Source organism: Choristoneura fumiferana, chromosome 17, assembly GCF_025370935.1.
Source record: "Choristoneura fumiferana chromosome 17, NRCan_CFum_1, whole genome shotgun sequence".
NCBI classification, from domain to species: domain Eukaryota; kingdom Metazoa; phylum Arthropoda; class Insecta; order Lepidoptera; family Tortricidae; genus Choristoneura; species Choristoneura fumiferana.
In genome coordinates this window covers 12885413-12906618 of record NC_133488.1, presented here as the reverse complement: position 1 = coordinate 12906618, position 21206 = coordinate 12885413, and the positions used below count along the sequence as shown (strand labels likewise).

The 21206-nt window shown below is 39.2% G+C and overlaps 2 protein-coding genes across 3 annotated transcripts in view; one reads left to right on the top strand and one right to left on the bottom strand.

Annotated features, from left to right (window-relative positions):
• The first annotated feature begins 123 nt into the window (after nucleotides 1–123).
• On the top strand, nucleotides 124–7261 carry caly (ubiquitin carboxyl-terminal hydrolase calypso). Of its 2 annotated transcripts, none has more exons than XM_074099815.1 (8): nucleotides 124–570; nucleotides 662–809; nucleotides 978–1161; nucleotides 2442–2593; nucleotides 2665–2856; nucleotides 2975–3045; nucleotides 3148–3357; nucleotides 3895–7261. In XM_074099815.1, exons 1-8 carry the CDS (start codon nucleotides 196–198, stop codon nucleotides 4081–4083), a joined length of 1521 nt encoding a protein of 506 aa, XP_073955916.1. In that variant the 5' UTR covers nucleotides 124–195; the 3' UTR covers nucleotides 4084–7261. The 2 variants fall into 2 exon arrangements, with proteins under 2 accessions (XP_073955916.1, XP_073955915.1); XM_074099814.1 differs by having other exon boundaries at nucleotides 2644–2856.
• The window catches only part of clu (clustered mitochondria protein homolog), a 43945-nt gene continuing 29862 nt past the window's right edge, over nucleotides 7124–21206 (bottom strand). The window contains 16 exon segments of the mRNA XM_074099813.1: nucleotides 7124–9567; nucleotides 10652–10866; nucleotides 11489–11704; nucleotides 12720–12845; nucleotides 13422–13694; nucleotides 14135–14264; nucleotides 14571–14653; nucleotides 15030–15139; nucleotides 15142–15259; nucleotides 15726–15932; nucleotides 16503–16705; nucleotides 16965–17383; nucleotides 17544–17649; nucleotides 17852–18026; nucleotides 18591–18803; nucleotides 20895–21089. Of these exon segments, the coding sequence (XP_073955914.1) occupies nucleotides 9426–9567; nucleotides 10652–10866; nucleotides 11489–11704; nucleotides 12720–12845; nucleotides 13422–13694; nucleotides 14135–14264; nucleotides 14571–14653; nucleotides 15030–15139; nucleotides 15142–15259; nucleotides 15726–15932; nucleotides 16503–16705; nucleotides 16965–17383; nucleotides 17544–17649; nucleotides 17852–18026; nucleotides 18591–18803; nucleotides 20895–21089 (2931 nt within the window). The 3' untranslated portion in view covers nucleotides 7124–9425.

The window sequence follows — 21206 nt, the reverse complement described above, 5'->3', positions numbered from 1 at the left end:
TAGGACCTTCAGATTTAAGCCCCCAAAAGAATAAAATGCGGTTTAAATGATATCTTAAACAATTTTTTTATTGTGTGGCAAGTTTAGGCTTATCTGTCAATGTCATGTGTCAAATATTGACAACTTGCGCAAAAAATAAACAAAGGTTTTCCTCCAATAAAATTAATAATTAGAAATCAATTGGAATTTTTATCTATGAAAAACATGCCTGTTGAATTAAATAGCCTTACAGAAGGGTGGCTGGAGCTTGAAAGTGATCCCGGCCTGTTTACTTTATTGTTGGAAGACTTCGGAGTCAAAGGCGTGCAAGTGGAGGAAATATACGATTTGCATAAACCATTGGAGAGTCCGGTCTACGGTTATATATTCTTATTCCGATGGATTGAAGAGCGACGGTCGCGCCGGAAGTTCGTAGAACAAATAGAAAGCTTTGTCCGCGACGAGGAAACTATCAACAATATTTTTTTCGCTCAACAAATGGTGCCGAACAGTTGCGCTACTCATGCATTGCTCTCTATATTACTAAACTGTCCTAATCTCCATTTAGGAGAGACTTTGAGCAGGCTTAAGGTGTGTTGATGGTTGTGTTGAAATCCTTATTTTAATAATCCAATTTGAATTTGTGCACATTCTATTAAATGTTTTTTATTTTATGTTATAGCACCACACTCTTGGCATGAATCCAGAAAATAAAGGCTGGGCTATTGGCAACACTCCAGAACTAGCATGTGCTCATAACTCCCATGCAATACCACAAGCTCGTAAGAAAACGGATAAAAATGCTGTGGTACCCACTGGACGATTTACTGGTAAACACAGTTTCTTTTAAACTCAATAACAATAAAAATTGATAATTTATTTATTTAAATGACAACAAAAAAAATTGATAAATGCAATACTAAATATAGTCTGTCAAATAAACAGCCCCGCGTCATACCAAATGCAAAGAGATAATCTTAACATATTTTCAAATGCAGGTGAAGCATACCATTTTGTAAGCTTTGTCCCCATTAATGGGCATCTTTTTGAGTTGGATGGCTTGAAGCCGTTCCCAACAGATCATGGTCCCTGGGCAGCAGATGAAGACTGGACGGAAAAGTTCCGTAGAGTCATGGCTGAAAGGCTTGGCAGAGATGCAGGGGAGCAAGTCCATGATATCAGGTATAATAATTATAGTTAATATATTAAATAAATGTTTGAATAGTAGGTCATTCATTAATTTTTTACATAGATCATGTCGCTTTTGATCCCCACTACCCCAATATAATGGCACAAATTTGTTCTCTGGTTTAATGAAAGGATCAATTGTACCAAAACTCATAATTTATCATAAATCCAAGATAGATCGCATGGTTTTTCCCCTACATTTTTCTCTCCAGTATCTGGCACTGTTAGGTAGAAGTCACACATTATTTCAACTGATTCTCCCTAAGATAATTTAGTTTAGTTTAGTTTATTTATTCATTCAATACATCATTACATTATAATTTACATACATTTCAGTTATAAGAATTAGTATTGAAATTGTCAAAGGTAATAAGATTAGTAATAATTTAAAAATAAAATTCTAAGCATGTCATGATGTGACTGAAAACACATTGAAATGAAATGAAATGAAATATATTTATTTGCATAACATTATGTCATAATAGACGGTGATAAGTTTAAATTTCAATTAAGTATCAATAATGTCAATTACCTTATGCATGCAAAAATGTTCTCAGTGTAAATAAACCTACAAGTAGAATAATGTTCACATTTCGATATCATTAACAATTAAGTAGCTAGAATTATATATATATTGAATATTTATTGTTTTTCATAATTTAAGTACTCACTAACACTATAAAAATTGTTTGAATGCAAGAATTTTAAGATAGCCACTTTAAAGTCACATTGAAATTAACATTAAAAAAGTTAGGCCAAAATGTCAAGGATATGTAGAAATTAATATATTAGGCAATAATTCAGTAACAATTTAAATGTCAATGTAAAAACAATAAAATAAAAACAAGAAATAAAATTAAAATTTCAGATTTATAAATTCATTTACCAAATGAAATGCTTTTTCCAACAAAAAGTCTTTTAGTCAACGACTAAACCTTTCATCATTCTTTTCGCTTTTTAGGTCTGAGGGTAGGTGTTCATATTATTTGGGGCCGATAACGCGCGGGTTTTTTCCCGCTAATTCCATTCTATGAGGGACTGGCCGTAAGCGGCCGTGCTGATAAGGTCATGTAAAGATTTTAAAACTCCTTCCCCCCTTGGGGTCGTAAATTACAAATGGCTACTAGTTCTAGTTCAATGTTTAGAACAGATTACCTAAGGCTCTAGAAATGTGGCTACGTGTTTCCTTATTTTATAAGGTTTAACAAGAAGGTGGATCAGTTTCTGCGGTAGGATTTGGCTATGAGGGAAATAATTATGTTGTTTCTTTCTAGGTTTAATTTAATGGCTGTGGTACCAGATAGAAGAATTGCAATAACACAAAAACTGAATACACTTGAAATAAACCAGAAAAGAGTGAAAGATGCAATCTCCAAAATAGGGAAACACTTGAGACATTTACTGGTTAAAAACAGAGAGTGTGATGGTAAATATGAATAAATCAAATTGTAAAGAATTTTTTATGTAAAATTTTAGACATATTTCCATTAATTTCAGAGCATGGTGAGATTAATTCAGAATCAAATGAGAGTTCCCTGCAAGATAATGATATTGAGTTTAGCGAGAGAACTATTGTAATGGCTTTGGAGCAAGCTCAATCTCAACTGTATGAAATAGATTACACTCAACCTATTTATGTAGAAGTTGGTCCAACCGACAGACAACAGCAAGAAGCTAGTTTTATTTTAGGTAAGTAATGAGACGGAAAATTTATAAAAATACAATTAATCTTTTGAAGTTGGCATAGCAACTCTTTATTATCCATGCTGCCTTCTACCCCTATTATAATTTAATTAATACTTTTCAGCGGATCCTGTAGAACAGGGTGAAGTTATAAAGTTTTTTACTCTCAATAGAGACAGTCAAATTCTTGGAGACGTAAGTATTTACAAAGAAATCGCCAGCAATTCAAATAACATTCACATTCTGTTTCAAATGCATGTTCTTATTAGGTCTTCACTAAGGTTTTTTTTTTCATAGATCTATCCCACATCAATAACAGCAATAGTTAAAAGCAATGACTCTCCCATCCTGGCATACTGTGAGACAGCACCAGAGGAACCATTTAAACCACGAAAAGTTTTGTTCACCCATGCAGAGTTGAATGCTATGATGAGCTGCATCATGGCAGAAATACAGTTGTGTCAGCAAGCTCTCAATGATGAGAATGACAAAAGGGACATGTACAAGGTATGTTTGAATGATGAGTTCTATGAATAATGGTAGAATAGTGTTATTGCACTGATCGTCATAAATATCAGAGCTATGTAAGTGCTCGAAAATACCCATTTTTTCGACAATCTATGACGCGTGCAGTACTCCGACTTAAGAGCTGGCATACACACCGAAATTTCCCAATTGCATAGGTAGTAAGTTTGATGACAATGCAAGTAGGTACAGCCAACAAAAAGTACAGCCAGCAAAAAAGGCTTATATTAAAAATTTAGTTTTCAGCAGCAACTTATTTTTGAAATGTGCGCTGCGCCATCAAAGAGCCTTGCAAAATGTATCTTGCCCATACAAAATGTACGGTCAAGGAAACTGTATCCCATGGGGTACCAGGGTGGAACCCTTATCTTGTGCTACTAATGTCACCTTGACATCCCATACATTTATCAGAAAAATCATAGCAAAATTGCTTATGAAAAAGTTCCACCTAGGTACGTGATCCATTAACCTTGACTGTAGGTCTGTCGCTGCCCCTGATAGGGAATGTAACTGTTTGAGGTGGACGACTGCCGGCGCACGCACAACTACGACGAGTTCATCTGCACGTTCCTGTCGATGCTGACGGAGCGCGGCAGCCTGGCCGAACTGGTGGCCGCGCAGCTGGAGCGCGGCCGCGCGCCGCGCGTGCGCCGCCGTCGCCCGCGCCCGCGCCCCCGCCCCCGCCCGCGCGTCCGGACCCGCAAGTGATAGACGTACACGTTACTTTGCGGAGGTCAATGAACTACAACCTTTTACAAGTACCATCAGCCAAATTATGTGGTCTACCACCCTAAATTTGATAATCGTTTTCATGTCATAAAACAATAATGCCAATAGACGTGTCTGTCAACTTGAAAGTTCGACTTTAGCGACATATATTTATTTGATAGGAACTTGTTTAAAAACACAAGGTACTTACACAAGGGTAGATCCATCCAGCTTTATAGACAAGGGGCGTCACATGGTCAAATTCTAGTCGTATCTAAATCAATTCTCTTCGTCGCAGGAATACAAATCATTTTTTTGAGTTTAGAAAAATATCTACTGTTGTCTTAGAGATACAGCAACAACAAAAACCCTGTTCACGGAAGCATAAGAGCAGCTATAAAATACGCCGTATATAGGTGTGGGGGAATTGTAATGTGGGAACTGCAGGCCCCAGTTTCTCGAAACTTACAAGTCTAATAATATTGCTGTTTTGCCTCCTAAATTGACCGAGGAAATTAAACAAAACACTAATATTATTACAGTAGAATTCTTCGAGAAACTGGGTCCAGGCGATACACTGGAGTATTAAAAAGAGAAGTCAAATGTTTTTTTTTTGTTTAAGTACCTACTATTTACCACCGCAGCACCGTTCCTTGTTCGGTGTTTTTCTCGCTCTCAAACCGCGCGCGTTGATATTGGTAGTGCCACCAGAGTTGAGATCACCCACACAAGAACATGGACATGTAATGATAGCAGGACTTTGACATTAACTCATTCATTCTTCTCTTGTCACTTCAACTCTCGTGGCACTATCTATACTATAGATATAGATTCTATAGTGAAGGAGCACGGTAAAAGGTCGTAGTTTAGTGACTAATTTTAATCCAAACGTAGTTAAAATAGCTACCCATGGAATGTACTGTTAGAAGTATTCAATGATTTATTTGTTTAATATCGATTTGAAGTTTATATAAGGGTTACTTACAGATCTATTTTAATAATGTTTTGCCATCGTATTTTGTCAGAAAAGTTCGTTTTTATCTAGCTATCTCAACTAGATTACTGAAGCCAATTGATTACTCAATTATTAAATAGATCTGTGCTAGGTAAGGCTTCTTGCATGTTGCAGTGAACAGAAGTAGTAGCCAACCCGTATGCCCTACAAAAGCACCACCAGGGGAGTGTTTGTAGCAGCTCTGCTTATTTGAGTCAATTATATGACACTAATCCGCTAAAAATATAAATTAGGTAAAAAGTACGAAAGGAACAAAAGTTGTTGACCAACAGACTAAATAAATGTAATTCGAATATTGTTATATATTATTTCTACAATAATTCTTTCTCAATCTGAGAAGGCCTGTGCGCCCAGCAGTGAGACGTTGTTGGCAGGAGATTCTGATGACGATTATTCTTAATAAATGTACATTTTTAGTTAATTTAGGTAGTTCATAAGTACATGTGTGTACGTAGAATGACCGACGAAGGGACGGGTTTGACGACCGGATAGCCAAGTGGTTAGAGAACCTGACTACGAGGCTTGAGGTCCCGGGTTCGATTCCCGGCCGAGGCAGATATTTGTATGATGTTTGAATATTTGTTCTCGGGTCTTGGGCGTTTTATGTATTTAAGTATGTATTTATCTATATAAGTATGTTTATCCGTTGCCTAGTATCCATAGTAAAACTGCTTAGTTTAGGAGTAGGTCAATGAGAGCTAAAAGACAGGCGTTAATAATAATAATAATAATAAATAACTTGGCCCATACAATAAATACCTTACAGACTAACATACATACAATCCATAATATAAGTCCGTTAATTAAGTAAGTTCGTTGAGGTCTTGCTTGCAATTGACTAATAACTAAATCAGCCAATTGCAAGCAAGACCGTAACGTCAAAAAAACCTCAGGATACTAATGCCATCTAGCGATATTTCGCCTGTCTTTTAGCCCTCATTGGTGTCAAGTGTCTCATGATATTTATTTATAACGACCCGTAAACATAAATTTAATTAGCCCCTCGTATGTTTAGGCGCTGAACAGTGCCAAATGTATGGCTTACTTTTTGAGTTTTTGTAAATCAGCAGAATTTGTGCTTATTAAAACAGATGAGACTAGAATTCAGTACTTTTTGTAGTACCCGCATACGAGGGGTTAGAGCCCACTCTTAGGAGTACTTAATTCATCGTCGACCTTGGGCTAGAGCAAGAGGACCGGTCGCTCTAAGCACCAGGTGGCAAAGGCACCATTCCAGTGCAAAATAAACCCGCCCGGTGGCAAGCAAAACTCACTAATTACCACCTAAAGTCAAGAGGGGTAATCAAACTTATGCATAGCATTATTATTCCACATTTTTTTTACAGTTAGTGACTTGCTTGTCACCCGACGAAATTGTGATGGCGGCTGTTGAGAGGCGCGGAAGCGCTCGAGCCAGCGCTGATTTAAATTGCAGCGCAAATATGAAACTATTATGCGTATGCGTAAAGTTGTACTGCGGGCGTTATAGGCATTTGGCGGTAATATTGTCAGCTGGTCTGACCAGACCTGAGGCCAGATAGCCTAACGTGCACTCGCCATCGCATTCACCTATACTTTCTATCCCATTCTATACCGTTTGACGGAAAGAAGTGGTTGGTGAAAACGATTGTGATTCGGAGTACAGTAGCCATCAGATATTCCGGAGCGGCCAATGTGGTCAAAAATATCAGAACATGTATTCTGTTCTCAAGGCACAGTAGAGTTCATGTTCCGATACTTTTGGTCACCTTGGCAGCTCCGGAATACCTGATGACGACTGTACATTAGAGTTATTATAAATATTATGAAGTAAAGTAAAACATAATTGTAAAGAAAATTTATTATTATGCCTGTTTTACATGAATGTAAACAATGGATGTACTAAGAGTTTTTTCAGATGACGTGATTTACGCAAATCGCGCTATCTGGACAAGCTCTATTGGTCTACTGGCAGCGACACGTTGGACGTTTTCACAACTTTTGTGTGATATGATTATTTACAATAAAAATAAATGAAACAAACACTTTAAAAACCGTTTTTTTATTAGTATACTACGAACAGCGCCGTATTTACATGGTCGTTATATTGTTAAAGAAATGTAACAACAACAACTCAATTATTGTTTGCTTAGGCACATACTTCATCTAACAACTCCCTTAAAAGTTAAGTAATGTTCAAATGTTAGTAAGGGTGGCTTATCATTGAGGATACAGAGTACAATCTTTATAAGTTACACTTGCGTTAACAATTATTGCGTGGCTTAACGTAGTTGCACAAAACTCGCCACCGACGTCTAATAGCGTAAGCTTCTTATTACATTAATGTGATGCACTGAAATGTTTAACATACCGTTCATTATCATCTAATTAATTGGCTATAATTTGATTAACGTTATAAAAACATTAATAAAATACAATGGTCTTTTCATTTGAATTTACAAATTACTTTCAAATTGACAGATTTCTGTGATGGTTTAAAATATTAGCAAAACGCTTCAGATAAAATTGATTGAAATAAAAACAACAAAGCAGAGTTTATAAACATAAAGATAATGTTAAAAGATACTAAAAAGGATTAAAAAACAGTAAAATCATGCACATTGAGACACAATTGTCGTGAAATAAGTACATATTAACACAGCAATGATTAATAACAAGACCCAAGATAGGTAGCACTCAAGACATGAAGATTAGGAAAATTATACAAGTGCTATCATCAAAAAGGCAAGCGAATCGTTGATAAAACAATTTATTTATATCACAGACTAACAGAAACATTACGCAAACACTTATTCTCACTACATAATTATATGGCACTAATACTAATCATACTAAAATCTGAAAGAAAAGAAAACAATCAAAGGCAATGATTCATATGTAATAGATAATTCGGAAATCTATTTGTTCGAATTTCAGGATTCCACTTAAAATCTTGTTCACGAATTGTGCCAGCTGTGGAGCTACTGTATTAGTTTACAGAACCAATATGCAAAGGTTTCGTATAAGTTTGGCGCCCTCACCGTGGGCGGGTGGGCGCCAATGATATGGACCAGCCTATGACTGCATTAAACTCACCTATGTTGCTTAGATAGACACAGAGACAGATTTGTATGTAATAACAGATGCTTTGGGCTTAAAAGTACTAAATTTCATAATACCTTATTCACTAATACCCCTAATTTTCAAATTACCATGGGCTCATAATACCTAAATATCAAATTGTCTCATTCTTTAAAAAAATCATTATGGCTTTGACCTAAAACGTCATATTCTCTATATACCTAAAGATTGAAATGCACAATTCCTTCAAATACTAAATGGCAAAATCCCTAAATATTATATTACACAAGTGGTTATTTGAGAATGATTTGATGTTCATATTATGACTTTAGTATAGTATATATATATATATATAGAGTTTGTGCCAAAAGATTACCGTCGCGGCAGAAAAAGGAAGATTCATCTTATGTAAAAATTGACAATCTCAGTGTAATACAAATTTAGGTATTTTGACATTTGGTTGTTTTAAGCATATGTTGTTTTGCCAATAAAGTGTTTTGAAATCTAGGCATTGTGAGACTAAGGTATTTTGAAATTCGGCCATATTAAGGTTCCGGTGTTTTAAGAAAAAAATAGGCATTCTGCAATTTAGGTATTTTGAGACCAAGATGTTTTGAGATATGGGAATATTGATAAAGAGGTAAAATAAAACTTAGTAGTTATAAGCCCAAAGCTAACAGATTTGAAATGTTCATAACCTGTTACATTTCAATCACAATATAACCAAATATCTACGACTATGGGCATATCAACAATGTACTCCCGTACTAATAAACAAAAGAAATAATACTCGTCGATAACAATTGATAAAATCATTTGTATAAGAGGACAAGTCGGCAGTAGCACCAGAGCGACCGGCCGCGACCACTGCGGTAGAGTTCACAACCGAAACTTATTGCTATTATCACTACTTTTAAATTGCACTACTTTGGATGACCATAAAATTGTGAATTTAAAACGGAAGCATAAAATTAAACCTACATTCGGCGTGATTTGAGCGAAATACCGCATCGTATGCACATGCACAAATAAATCTATTGCACTCTGCGAGACTTAACGCATAATTATTTGATCGAAATAATTATCTTCAAAATTTGACTAATAAAAAAAAATCTACATCAAACCTTAGCACGCTATACTACGGCATACATTCATCGATAGTAAGGAACAATATCATCAATCAATAATTATAAAGTAACAATGTATAATAAATGTCCAATATGTGGACCATGGATCATGGTTCGGCAGAGGCGGCGCTCGGGCGCGTTCAACTCTCGCGCGGCGCCTTGTCGGCGGCCGGGGCCGGCGCCGCGGCACCCGCCTCCGCCACCTCCGCCAGTCCCGGGATCGGTAAGTCTTTCAGTTGTCTTTTTTCTATTTCCGCCTTGAACTGCTCAATGTCTTGAGGGCTGCAAATTAATAAGGATGATTTGGTTTGGATAAGGATCTAAGATAAACTGAGAAGAGAGTAAAATTGAACCATGCCTGCCTGTGGCCTCACTGGTGGATACAGGTCTCCTCTCAGAATGAGAATTGGGCTGTAGTTATCACGCGGACCCAGTGCCGTTGATAAATTGGCACTCCATTGGAACTAACCGCTCACCCGGACAAGAGATCGTTACTAAGCAATCAAATTAAGATTGTTTTTTTGGAATCTTTTTCTCATAGGAAATGTTCCGAATAAAGACGGAAGTATTGCCGTCTCGTTCTTTCTCTCTCTTACGGCGTCCGAGCCGGGAAAGTAGCTCCTCATTATTTTGTGATTATAACTAATAAAAGAAGTGTTGATCTATCTCCGTGTGTCACTTGGAACCTGCCCTACAATTCCACTTCAATAAAATCATAAATATAATTTCGAACATACTCGTAAATTGTGAAAAACTCAGATCCCGCAGAATTGGCGAACGAATGGCACGCGAACAAATATTTCGGGCATGTCACTGATCGTCGAAAAAAACATTTAAAATTGTTTTTGTTTTTTCGTTAAAAAGATGCTTATACCTATTGTGGAAATTTGAAGATTGTAGCTTCAACCATTTGTCTGTAAAACCTGTGTGGCAGACTACAAAGATATATATTTTTGATTCACAGAACTTGGCATTTAGGAGTTACCCTTAGCCATTTTATAAGGCTTTATTTAACTTGCAATGTAGGTATGTATGTGTGCATGTAAGTGCGGGTCAAATCTTGCAGTTGAATTTGACCCACTTCCAGTGGTCGGATTGACTTGAAATTCTTATGGCATAATTATTTAAATCTGGTGACTATGCAAAAATCTGGTAGTGACATGCTGGTGGTCCAGCCAGGATCGTCTCTGCAGGAGGGAAATCCTTAACGGTTAATAACATTGACATGAAATTTGGTACGGAAATGTAGTTTGGCTGACAATGCAAGTACAGTCTACAAAAAAGCGTGTACTTACCATTCAAAATGGAATTTTTAATAAAAAAAACTTCAAGTGAATGTGGCTGTTTGCACTAGGCTAACGCTAACCTGATCTGCACGAAGAGTATCCCGTTGATGAGATTGAGCATGTCGATGACGGAGGCCATGCCGGGCGGCTGGATGTGCAGCGGCGCGTGCGCGGGCGGCGCGGCGGGCGCGCGCGCGTACGCCTCCGCCAGACGCTTCTGCAGCACCACGGCCTGCTGCGTCAGGTGCCGCAGGCACTCCGACGACTCGCGCGTCTTCTCGTGCTTCTCGCCCAACTGTTCAACAACATTATTTTTCACTTCTCTGCTCGTAAAGATTGTATTCACGCTGGATGTTATTTATTGCAGGTGGTAGGACCTTGTGCAAGGTCCTCCCGGATTGCTACCACCATCTGGCTCGCTAATTCTGCCGTGAAGCAGCAGTGCTTCCACTGTTGTGTTTCGGCGTGGAGAGTAAGACAGCCGGTGACAGCACTTGAGGTATCCCATCTTAGGCCTCTATGTTGGCAACGCATCTGCAATCCCCCTGGTGTTGCAGGTGTCTTTGGGCGGTGGTGATCTCTTACCATCAGGAGACTCACTTGCTCGTTTGCCATCCAGTCGAATAAAAAAAATATAGGCTTAATAAATTAACTTTCTATTCATTTATTAGACATTTTCATAATAAGATGAATAAAAAATCGGCCTCCATAATCGGTGTCGCCACCATTTCGCGCACATTTTTTTGCATTTTCATAGGTTTTAGTACTCAGTGGAATGTAAGCCCTTTTAAACTAACACCTTTACAACAACCCAGATTTCGATCGCCGCAGAAGCAGCTCAAGCCAATAAAAAAAACAAGCGCCTTGCCTCCTTGAGTGCGAAACGGGGGTATTGCTAATAATGGCGGGGAACTCACCAGCTGCTTGTAAATAGAGTAGGTTTCCTTCTCATGCGTGAGCGCGGCGCGGAAGTCCCCGAGGCAGGAGAGCGTGCGCGCGAGCAGATGCCGCGCGACCGCGGCCTTGAGCGAGCGCGCGCCGTGCACCGCACTCGTCACGCTCAGTGCTCGCTCCACGAACCGCAAGGACAGCTCGTATTCGCCCACTGCGTGCAGTATCAACGCGATGTTGCTCTGGAATTAATAGTGTTTCATTAGGCTGCGTTTTCTTTTTAGGTCCAGCTAATTTAGACATAATCTGACCAACGAGCCGTGAGCAAATTGAAAACGTTTCAACTTCAGAGATTTTCACTCATACCTAGTTATTTTAACAGCCGGGACAAAAGTTTTGAAGTGTTGTGTATCGAAGTGATAAGGTGACGATACAAAAACCAAATCAAGTGCGATTGGTTTCTTGGAGACTTTTTGTATTTTTTATTTCAACTCCAAATTTGTTACTCTTACGGGTATCCCGTGAAACCATATCGAAAATACAAACTGAGACCCAGGTCCTCAGCAATCCGTGCTGCGTGCTATAACCCCTACCCTACACCACTGTTGGACAGGAATCTAGACACGAATTTTTCCTATGCATACACATCTCAGGTTGCTTTTTATCTACTACACTACTTAAGCAGCAGCACTAGCGACATCTATGTTCCGCTCTCCTCGAGAGACGTCACATACTTTCGGAACTAACCGCACACCCAGACAAGAGATGTCGCTACTAAGCAATCAATTATGATTGGTGATTGGTTGTGATTGGTTGGCTTAAGTAGCGTAGTAGATAAAAAGCAACCTGAGATATGTATGCATAGGATAAATTCGTGTCTAGATTCCTGTCCAGAGGTGGTGTAGGTGTTATAGCACGCAGCACAGATTGCTGAGCACCTGGGCTCGATTCCCAGCGCTGGTCTCTTTCTGGTTTTTCTTTGCATCTATGTCTCAGTTTGTATTTTCGAAATCAAATGCGGTAGTGCGACTAAACGAACGAGATACCCTACACTTCAGTCCTTTCGTGACCACGGCCGCTGCAATGTGGTCGAAACTTTGAGGTAATTCTAGCATTCAATTGTCGCATTGAAGTCCCGGTTGTAATAATAAGTATGAGTAAAAATAGCGAAAGTTTAAAATAATATATAAATGTAAGTTAATTATATGACTTATGTTTGGACCTAGATTGTTGTAGTAATAAATAATTATAACTTACATCAAGCAACGCCATCTCTGGGTGGTTCTCTCCGCACACCAGAAGGGCCAGGTACCGAGCGCGATACAATAGCTTGAGCGCTGTGCTCACTTGTCCGTTGGCGAAGCAGTACAGCGCTAGGTGCGACTGAAAAAGGAAATACAACATTTCAAAATCCAAGACAAAATGAATACTGGGACGTGGGCATTATTCTACACTCATCTTCTCTTAGAAATAGAAAAAAAAAACTTAAATTTCAATAAACATTTCGAACCATCAGTAAAATCAACCAACCATCAATAATAACTACAATCTATCACTTGTTCGTCTGCGGACGCAGTTCTGATCTTGATAGAGAACAAAAGTAAGGAAACGTCATTCTGATCAAGCAGTTCGCGTGTAAACTACAACTACTCTGTTCTCAGAACGCTTGAGATACAAAAACAATGTAAAACCCTGTAAAATCCAGACATGATAAATAACCCAGTTTTTTATTTAAATTCTTATGTTTACTACGAGATTTGTAAAAAAATATATATATTGAAAAATAAAAACTTTCTACCAAGTTTCTTGCGGCGAATTCTTCTTGGTAATGATGGTTTCCCTAAAGCATTACGGCCTAATTAAATTACAGAATAAATGGTTTTGATCTATTTTTTTTTTGTCTTTAATAAACATAGAGTTTGCTGTTCACGGTACACTTAAGTTAGAAAAAATACTCACATATTCAGTAATGGTGTAAGGATGATCAATGCCGTTGACCCTTTCGGACATGAGCACAGCCTTCTGTTGGTACGCCATGGCGTCCCTGTGTTCCCCTGTAACGTAGCAGAGCCGAGCCACCATGCGGAGGCACTGCGCGATCTCGCCGTGCATGGCTCCGTAAACGTTGTTGAGGAGGTTTAAAGCCTCCGCTATCAGTTCGTGTCCCTCCGATACGGCGCCCGCTTGGATTTTATTTTGGCCCGTCGTGTAGAAATTGTAGGCGTCGGATGCCTAGAATATTTATTTTTAGATTAGTACTTTTACATGTTATTTTAACTGGCAACGTTCGTATGTAATTTAGTTTAAGGGTTGTGGTTTTTTTTAACTACATCCTGGTATTCGATTGTGTTCAAATTTGGCATACCAATAGAAATAAATAATTTATAGCCCTAAAACAAAAACAATGTAAAAGGTACACTAAACCTAACAGTAGAAACGATATAATTGTGTGGCAAAAGGAACAGCCACAGCACTTGCTACGAGTGAGTGCAAGCGCAAGCCTGCATTGCGCAGCACTGGTTTTCAGTTCACCAAATCCAAACGGACCTTCCAATCACCCGCTTTATTTACTAATTAAATAGTAAGATTAATATAATTCGTCACAAAAAAAGGACTTCTAGACCAATCCTCACAGAATAATTTAGTATGTGTAAGTACAGCACAAGTCTTACCCTTGGATTGATATGTTTGACGACGGGGAAGATATTCATGATGTCAGCACTAGAGAAAGCTGCCTTATTCTTGCTGTCGAAGTCATATTCTCGCAGCATGATTTGTAGACCTACTTTTAAAGCGAAGGACCTGAAAAAAATATATATTGGAGTTTATTAGAAAATCCTTTTAAAACAAGAAAGGATGTGTATTTTTTCATTTAACTTCATATATATGTACGTTTTGGAATTTTGTAGCCAATATTTTACCCATTACTTGATATCTCATTGAACTGAAATTTTGCATACTTATGAAAGCCGGGTGACAGTAAAATAATCTGATAGTAAATTTTTGGTAGCTCGTAACAATGCAAACACAATCAACTAAAAATACAGTCAGTCAAAAAAAACTTACTTAGTTTAATTCGGTCTTTAATATTCTGGTTTATAAACATACCTGAGGAGTGATATCTTCTGCAGACCATGCTTCTCAATAACATTGTCCATGTTATCCGCAACCAGTTCGTAGCCCCAGTATGCCTGCGAACGAAATAAAGTTATCCCCACATTAGAAAAATATTAAAATCAGATATAATCATAATTATTACATCGAATTGTAATTTTTACAAGCTTTCATTTAACTTCCACTGCCTCATTTTCGTGGTCACTATTTTTATAAATAGCCTATAGAATTTGATTATACTTTTTAGACATCCTTGTACTTCTACTAGATAACCTGGAAACTGTAATAGAATCTACTTTAATTTTAACAAAAATGTGTCCAAGAAAACCAAACAGAATAAAAGCTCGAATAATGACCCTTATTTTCTTCTTTTTTTTTCATTTCAAGAGTTAAACAACTAAGAAGAGGGGATTAGGACATTCGTCGTGCTGGTTAAACTAGTGGCTCATTTACCTTGAGCTCCTGTTTGATCTGCGCAAAGAGGGCTTTAGGCGTGAGGCTCTGCCACTCGGGTAGAGGCGAGGCGGGCGGCGCGGGGCGGCGCGGGCGACGGCCGCGGCCCCGCGCCCGCCGCGCGCCGGCGCCGGCGCCTCCGCGCCGCTCACCGCCGGCGCCGCGCACGCGCCCAGCAGGCAGTTCAGGAAGTGCGCCACCGCTGACCCGATGCACATCGGCTCGCAACCCTGGGAAGAACACCATTCTTTGAACATGAAACTACCGTGAGATTTAATCATCTATATACAGGTTGTCCCGTACTAAATACAACAAATTTATAGGGGAGATAGGTTGGCAAATCATCTACGAAATATAAAAAACCGGCCAAGTGCGAGTCGGACCGCGCACGAAGGGTTCCGTACCAGTATCTATACAACATTAAACACGTTTGTTGTATGGGAGCCCCCATAAATATTTATTTTTAAAGTGAATATACGATTAAATATTCTAGCTATCAGGGTTCATGAAATACAGCCCAGTGACAGACGGTCGGACGGACAGCGGAGTCTTAGTAATAGAGTCCCGTTTTTACCCTTTGGGTACGGAACCTTAAAAATGAGCGTAGTCTCGCCGTTTTCATGTGTGTGTGTGTGCGTGCGTGCGTGCGTGCGTGCGTGCGTGTGTGTGTGTGTGTAATATAGGCCCTGTCCGTACCTGCAGGTAGGCGGTGTAGAGATGCTTGGCGGCGCGCAGCAGCAGCTCGCCGACCGCGATGGCGTGCAGGTACCCGAGCGCGGCGTGCGGCCGCAGCGCCGCCGCCACGCGCCCCAGGTAGCGCACGTTGATGCCGCGCGCGTGCAGCGCCTCCGCCAGGCCCGCGCCGTCCATCGGCGCCGCTTGCTGCTCCAGGCATTCCCGCACCTGACACACACATGTATCATGAAAAGTATTATAACAATATATACAGATTTCATTTTCATTTTAAGAATAATTTATATTGCATTGAAATTGCTTTGAATAATCCCTGTCTGAACTGGGAATGAAACCCGCCAAATGGTAAAGAGAATATCTGTAATTTTTGTCGAAATAACAGAGCACCTTAAAGGAAAAAAGACGATTAAATCTTCCATTTATAATTTCAGGAAAGTTAAACGAGTGTTTTTATTTAAAAATCTTCGAATGCAGTTGAAGTCTTCTTTGAGCAAAATTTTATATCTGGAATATTAAAGATACTTTTCCTCCATGTGTCATAACCGAGGGATAGCATATATTGCAAAATATACCTGTTTTACCTATCTCTTGTTTCTTTCGTTTTCGCGATTTTCTAAGGAAAACGTTCATTGGGGCCAGTGGGACGTGTCAGATATTTTTGCACGCTCCGCTGCGCAGCAGGGTAGGCAGCGCTCGTGCGGCGCCAACTACCAACTGCCTAATCAGGAATCGACCCGAAGCACGCCAATATGCAGGTCTCTACCAAGATTGTGTACTCACAAAGGCAGGTATCTGCGTAGTGAGCAGGAAAGCCGCGGCTTCTTTGACGAGGTGCCGCTGCCGCGCCAGGTGCTCCGGCGGCGCCGCGTGCTTGATGCCCGCCGAGTACACGTCCGGGTTGAAGCGGACGTCGAACTCGGACTCCTTGAGGGAGGACACGGCGCGCGCCGCCGCCGCCACCACCGCGCGGGAACGCTCGCCCGCTGACAACAATACTTATTTGTTACTAGCTGTTTCCTGTGACCCCGTCCGCGTACAATTCCTTTATCTATACCGTGGGAATTTTCCGGGATAAAAACTATTAAAGCAAAATTTCAAATCAAAACAGCTGAACTCTAAATAAAAATATTTATTCGCTATTCGCACAAAACATAATAAAAATACATCAAACTCTGAACTTTAACCAAAACAACCTCTCGCTCACAAAATTAGGTTTAGAAATAGTAAAAACATAATACTCACAATCTGTCTCCTGCTTGTCACTGCCGCTGCAAATCGAGTCTGTGATACTCTCCACAATCTTCTTAGCAACGTCCGTATCAATTTCGGAATAATTCTCATTCAACAACAGATCATCTTCTTTAGTCTTTTCTGCTTTAACCTCTTTCACCTCTTCTTTCTTAGCTTCCTCCTTTTTGGCACTTTCTTTCTCCTTCTTGGCTTCCTTCTTCTTTTCTTTGGCCTCTTTTTCCTGGCTTTTCTTGTCTCGCTTTATCTCCTTTGTCTCAGTTTCCTTGGGAACCTCTTTAACTTCGGTTTCCTTTTCCTTGTTTTCTTTGCCGGATTCAATTGATTTTAATTCAGCGGATTCACGCTGACGCTTCGCACTCAGCTGTTGCAGATGGAAGGCAGCGTAGCGAATAAACATGAAGTAGCGAGCCCTGGTAACCAGAATTAACATAATATTAAGAAATAATACAAATACATTGATTAAAAGCCAAAGTAAGGGGTGGCCAATTATTTAGACAGTAATAGTTAGCAACATGTAAATTAACATACCTTATGATTATTAATTTTTTAAAAAGCAATTGTAGTACTTACTCAACAAAACTATCAACTAATTCTTGTCTCAAGCAGCACAGTTTGTGCTTATGTATAATAGGGAAGCCCATCGCTTTGATATCCTCTCTCAGCTCGTCGTCTTCAACTGAAAAATCAATCAACTATTATCATCAACTTAATTTTAACCAACATCCAAGAGAGGGATTCTTTATTCGTATATTTATCGAGCTATGCATAACACAAGATTTTATGAATATGTAATTTATTTTGTTTGATAATACGCCTCCCTGATAAATCGATAATGGGATCAATTTAATTGCTGAATACATTTCAAGTGGTCTACGTACGCTGTAAGAAGTTGACATCGGGCGGGAAGGTCCGCAGCAGATCCAGTATGTAATGGCGTCCGTCGTTGCCGACGATGCCCTTGCACTCGACGCTGGAACATAGCTCTACCGTCTCTCCGTTGGCACTGATCACCGAATGAGGCATTATCTTCAGCTGCTGACCGGCCTTGCTTAGCTACGAGAGAAAAGTTAATTCCTAAATATCATGGGACAATTCACACCAATGAGGGCTTCTGTGACAGGCTAGTTGGCGCTACTATCGTGAGGTCCGTTTAACGACTTTGACACTTGCGTCACGTTTGTGAATGGGTCAAATAAGCCAATCACAAGCAAGACCGTGGCGTCAAACAGACCTCTCGATACTACGCCATCTAGCGATAGTTCGCCGGTTTAGAAACCCTCATTGATATAGTCCTAAACTAACAAGGAAAGGTACCCAACGCCCGGTTCAGACTTGATTTATTTTGCTATAATGTTAGAATAGTCTAAAAATCAGGCACACATTTCTTTTAGCTGCTCAATCTCATAACCCATTTGGAGAAACCCTCCAACTTCTGTAGAGAGTTTTGTTAAGCAAATTGCTTCTAAATTACTGATTTGACTATAAAAGAAACTGTGTATTTCAATAAACGATAACATTCGTCGGCTTAGATCCTAATCTTAATTTTTATGTTACACTAGTAAATATGAGCCTTCTAACAGCCCTTCCACGATATAAACGGTACATCAAAGTACTTACCAGCTCCATATACTTGGGATGGGACAGAACGGTGGTGCCAAAGTCAATGCTTCCGTAGACGACACTCTGCTCCTGTTCCTTCTCCAATATGCCGGGGATAATGGACTGCGCAGTCACGCGGTAGCCGCGGTAATCCACCACGACTGTGCCAAGTGTGTGCAGACCGGCCGTGTCCACTGCGCTGTATACCCTGACGCCTTGGAGATCGTTGCGCTGAAATATACCATTATATTTGAATAATTTCTTCTATTTTAGGTTTCAATTGCGGTTTCTGTGAGAGGCTACTTTTTTTATTAATAGCTTTCACCCTTGCGGTTTTAGCAAGACGTATTTCGCCAATATCGAAGTAGAGACATTAATGACAGGCTACTTGGCGCTCTAGCATCGTGAGGTCGTGATTGTAACAGGATTTATGCCAAATCGAGAAATTTCAATTTAAGTGTTATGCCTAATAGTTTAAGTGAGCTAATTAAGCCGCGGGAAAGGTTTTTTTTTTTCTAAACCCGTGTTTCACCATCCATTGATTAAATTTATTTGACAGATAAATGTGATGCGGTCTCCGTTTGTTTTGTTCAAATAAATGGAGACGGCATCAGAGATATCCGTCAAATAAAATTAATCAATGGGTGGTGAAACAGCCCCTTAGCCTGTTAGTGTCCCACTGCTGAGCAAATGCCTTCCCATTTTCCCGACATTCGTCACTATCGGGAGCATGCTCCTGCCACTCCACTTGACATGCGTCCAAGCCATCCCGCCATCTCCTCTTTGGCCTGCCTCTGCTTCGATGATTATCACACGGAACCCATGGATAGCAATTTAGGCCCATCGTTGAGCATGCGGCAGACATGACCGGAACAGTCCAGTTTTTTAATAAACAAAATTAAATTTTAAGTTTATAAAGCGTAAACTGTATAAAGCATAATATAGGTAGTACCATGAGAGTTGAAGTGAATGATTACACACACAGCTACAACATGTCGTGTAATGACAGCAGGATTTTGACATTTACTCATTCACTTCATTCATTCTCCTTCTGTGCACTCAAAACATCGGTATCAACGTTCAAATTTCATGGCAATGTATGGTCGGCAGAAAAAAAAACAAACACAAACAAATATCTACACTTAGTATTTTTAACCTTTTTCTCTAAATTAAAAAAGGACTAAAAATGTTTTAAGGGTTAGAATAGATTTCTAAAATTTGATCCATGGATTTTGCTGACAATCTTTGATGCCTGCAAGAATATATCCATTGAAAATGACTAAAAGACCTTTCCACACTGACTGAGGTTTCGATAAACTATTGTTTGACTTTACAGATTACTTTGCATGACAGTTAAATTGATATTCGTTGGGAAATTTAGCATGTATTATTTTTCGAATGCGTAATGAGTATTACCTTAATACGATTTTATGACGTATTTAGAATATAAACCTATTTTAGTATATGTACAGTTTACCGCACTAAAATTTAGTGTAAAAACAAAAAAAAACGTTATTATTCAAATATTCAAATGTATTTATTTATTTTGCTACCCTTACCGAGTGCCATGAAATTCAAACGTTGATACCGATGTTTAGAATCAGTTCTTTTTGTAGAGCTGTGTGTGTAAATCTAATCATTCACTTCCATTCAGACGTCCAAGATACAGGCTCAGCCTAGTTTGGAGTCTTGACAGATATATTCTGTTTTGTATCAAATATGTTCCTGTTAATAAAAAATATTTGTATTTGTAACTCTCGTGACACTATCTATAATATTTCCTTGACGGAAGAAAAATACCAAAACCTAAAATTTTTTCAAAAGCCCTGAATGTTATAATTATTTAGTGTGAAAAGTAATACAATGTCATCTTGTCAAGTGCTCATAAACTCGATAGCTCATGATCGTGTTTCTTTTTCATTTAATTTTCACGTTCATGACTGAAGATAAAATTTATGTGGTAACAAATAATAGGTAAGGGTAAAAAAAAATGTACTAGCTTGTCTGTCCAAGGTCTTCGCGTTTTAACCTAGCAATACTGTTGCTTTGCGGTAGGTTTTAAAAATAGCATTGCATTATAGCTGGGTAAATATTCAGTGTTTTTGCGGGTTTTTTTCCTCATTACCGTTTCGGAAAGTATTATTAAAAGAGATTATGCTCAGGGTTAAGTTTTTATGAAAACTAAGGACATACCGACGCATAATCCAGCGTGATAAAAATTCTTGCGACTTGTCTTTAGTTGTGCTAATAAACGTGGGATGGTGATGAGGCTAAACCGAGCGGTCAAAATGCTCGAATATTCGCCAGCTGATGATTTCTTACCGGCGCTACGAAGGCTGCAGCGTCACCTCCCAAGTCCTTGTAATGGTCGCGCACATCGAATCCGAGCGAGAAGAAGATATTATTCCATATGAACATTTGCATCTTCGGTTCCTCGCCGGGGTTGATTGCCATTACGTTTCCATCGACCACGGCCATCGCGCCGCGCGTTGCTGCCGCCACGAAATCGCTGTGCACCTAACAACAAGTATAACAAACACGTGACTACAAAAAATCTAACAAGTACCAAAAAAATACATTGACGAAAACTTCCATCAACTGTAGATAACAGGCGATTTGAAATAGTAATTATGA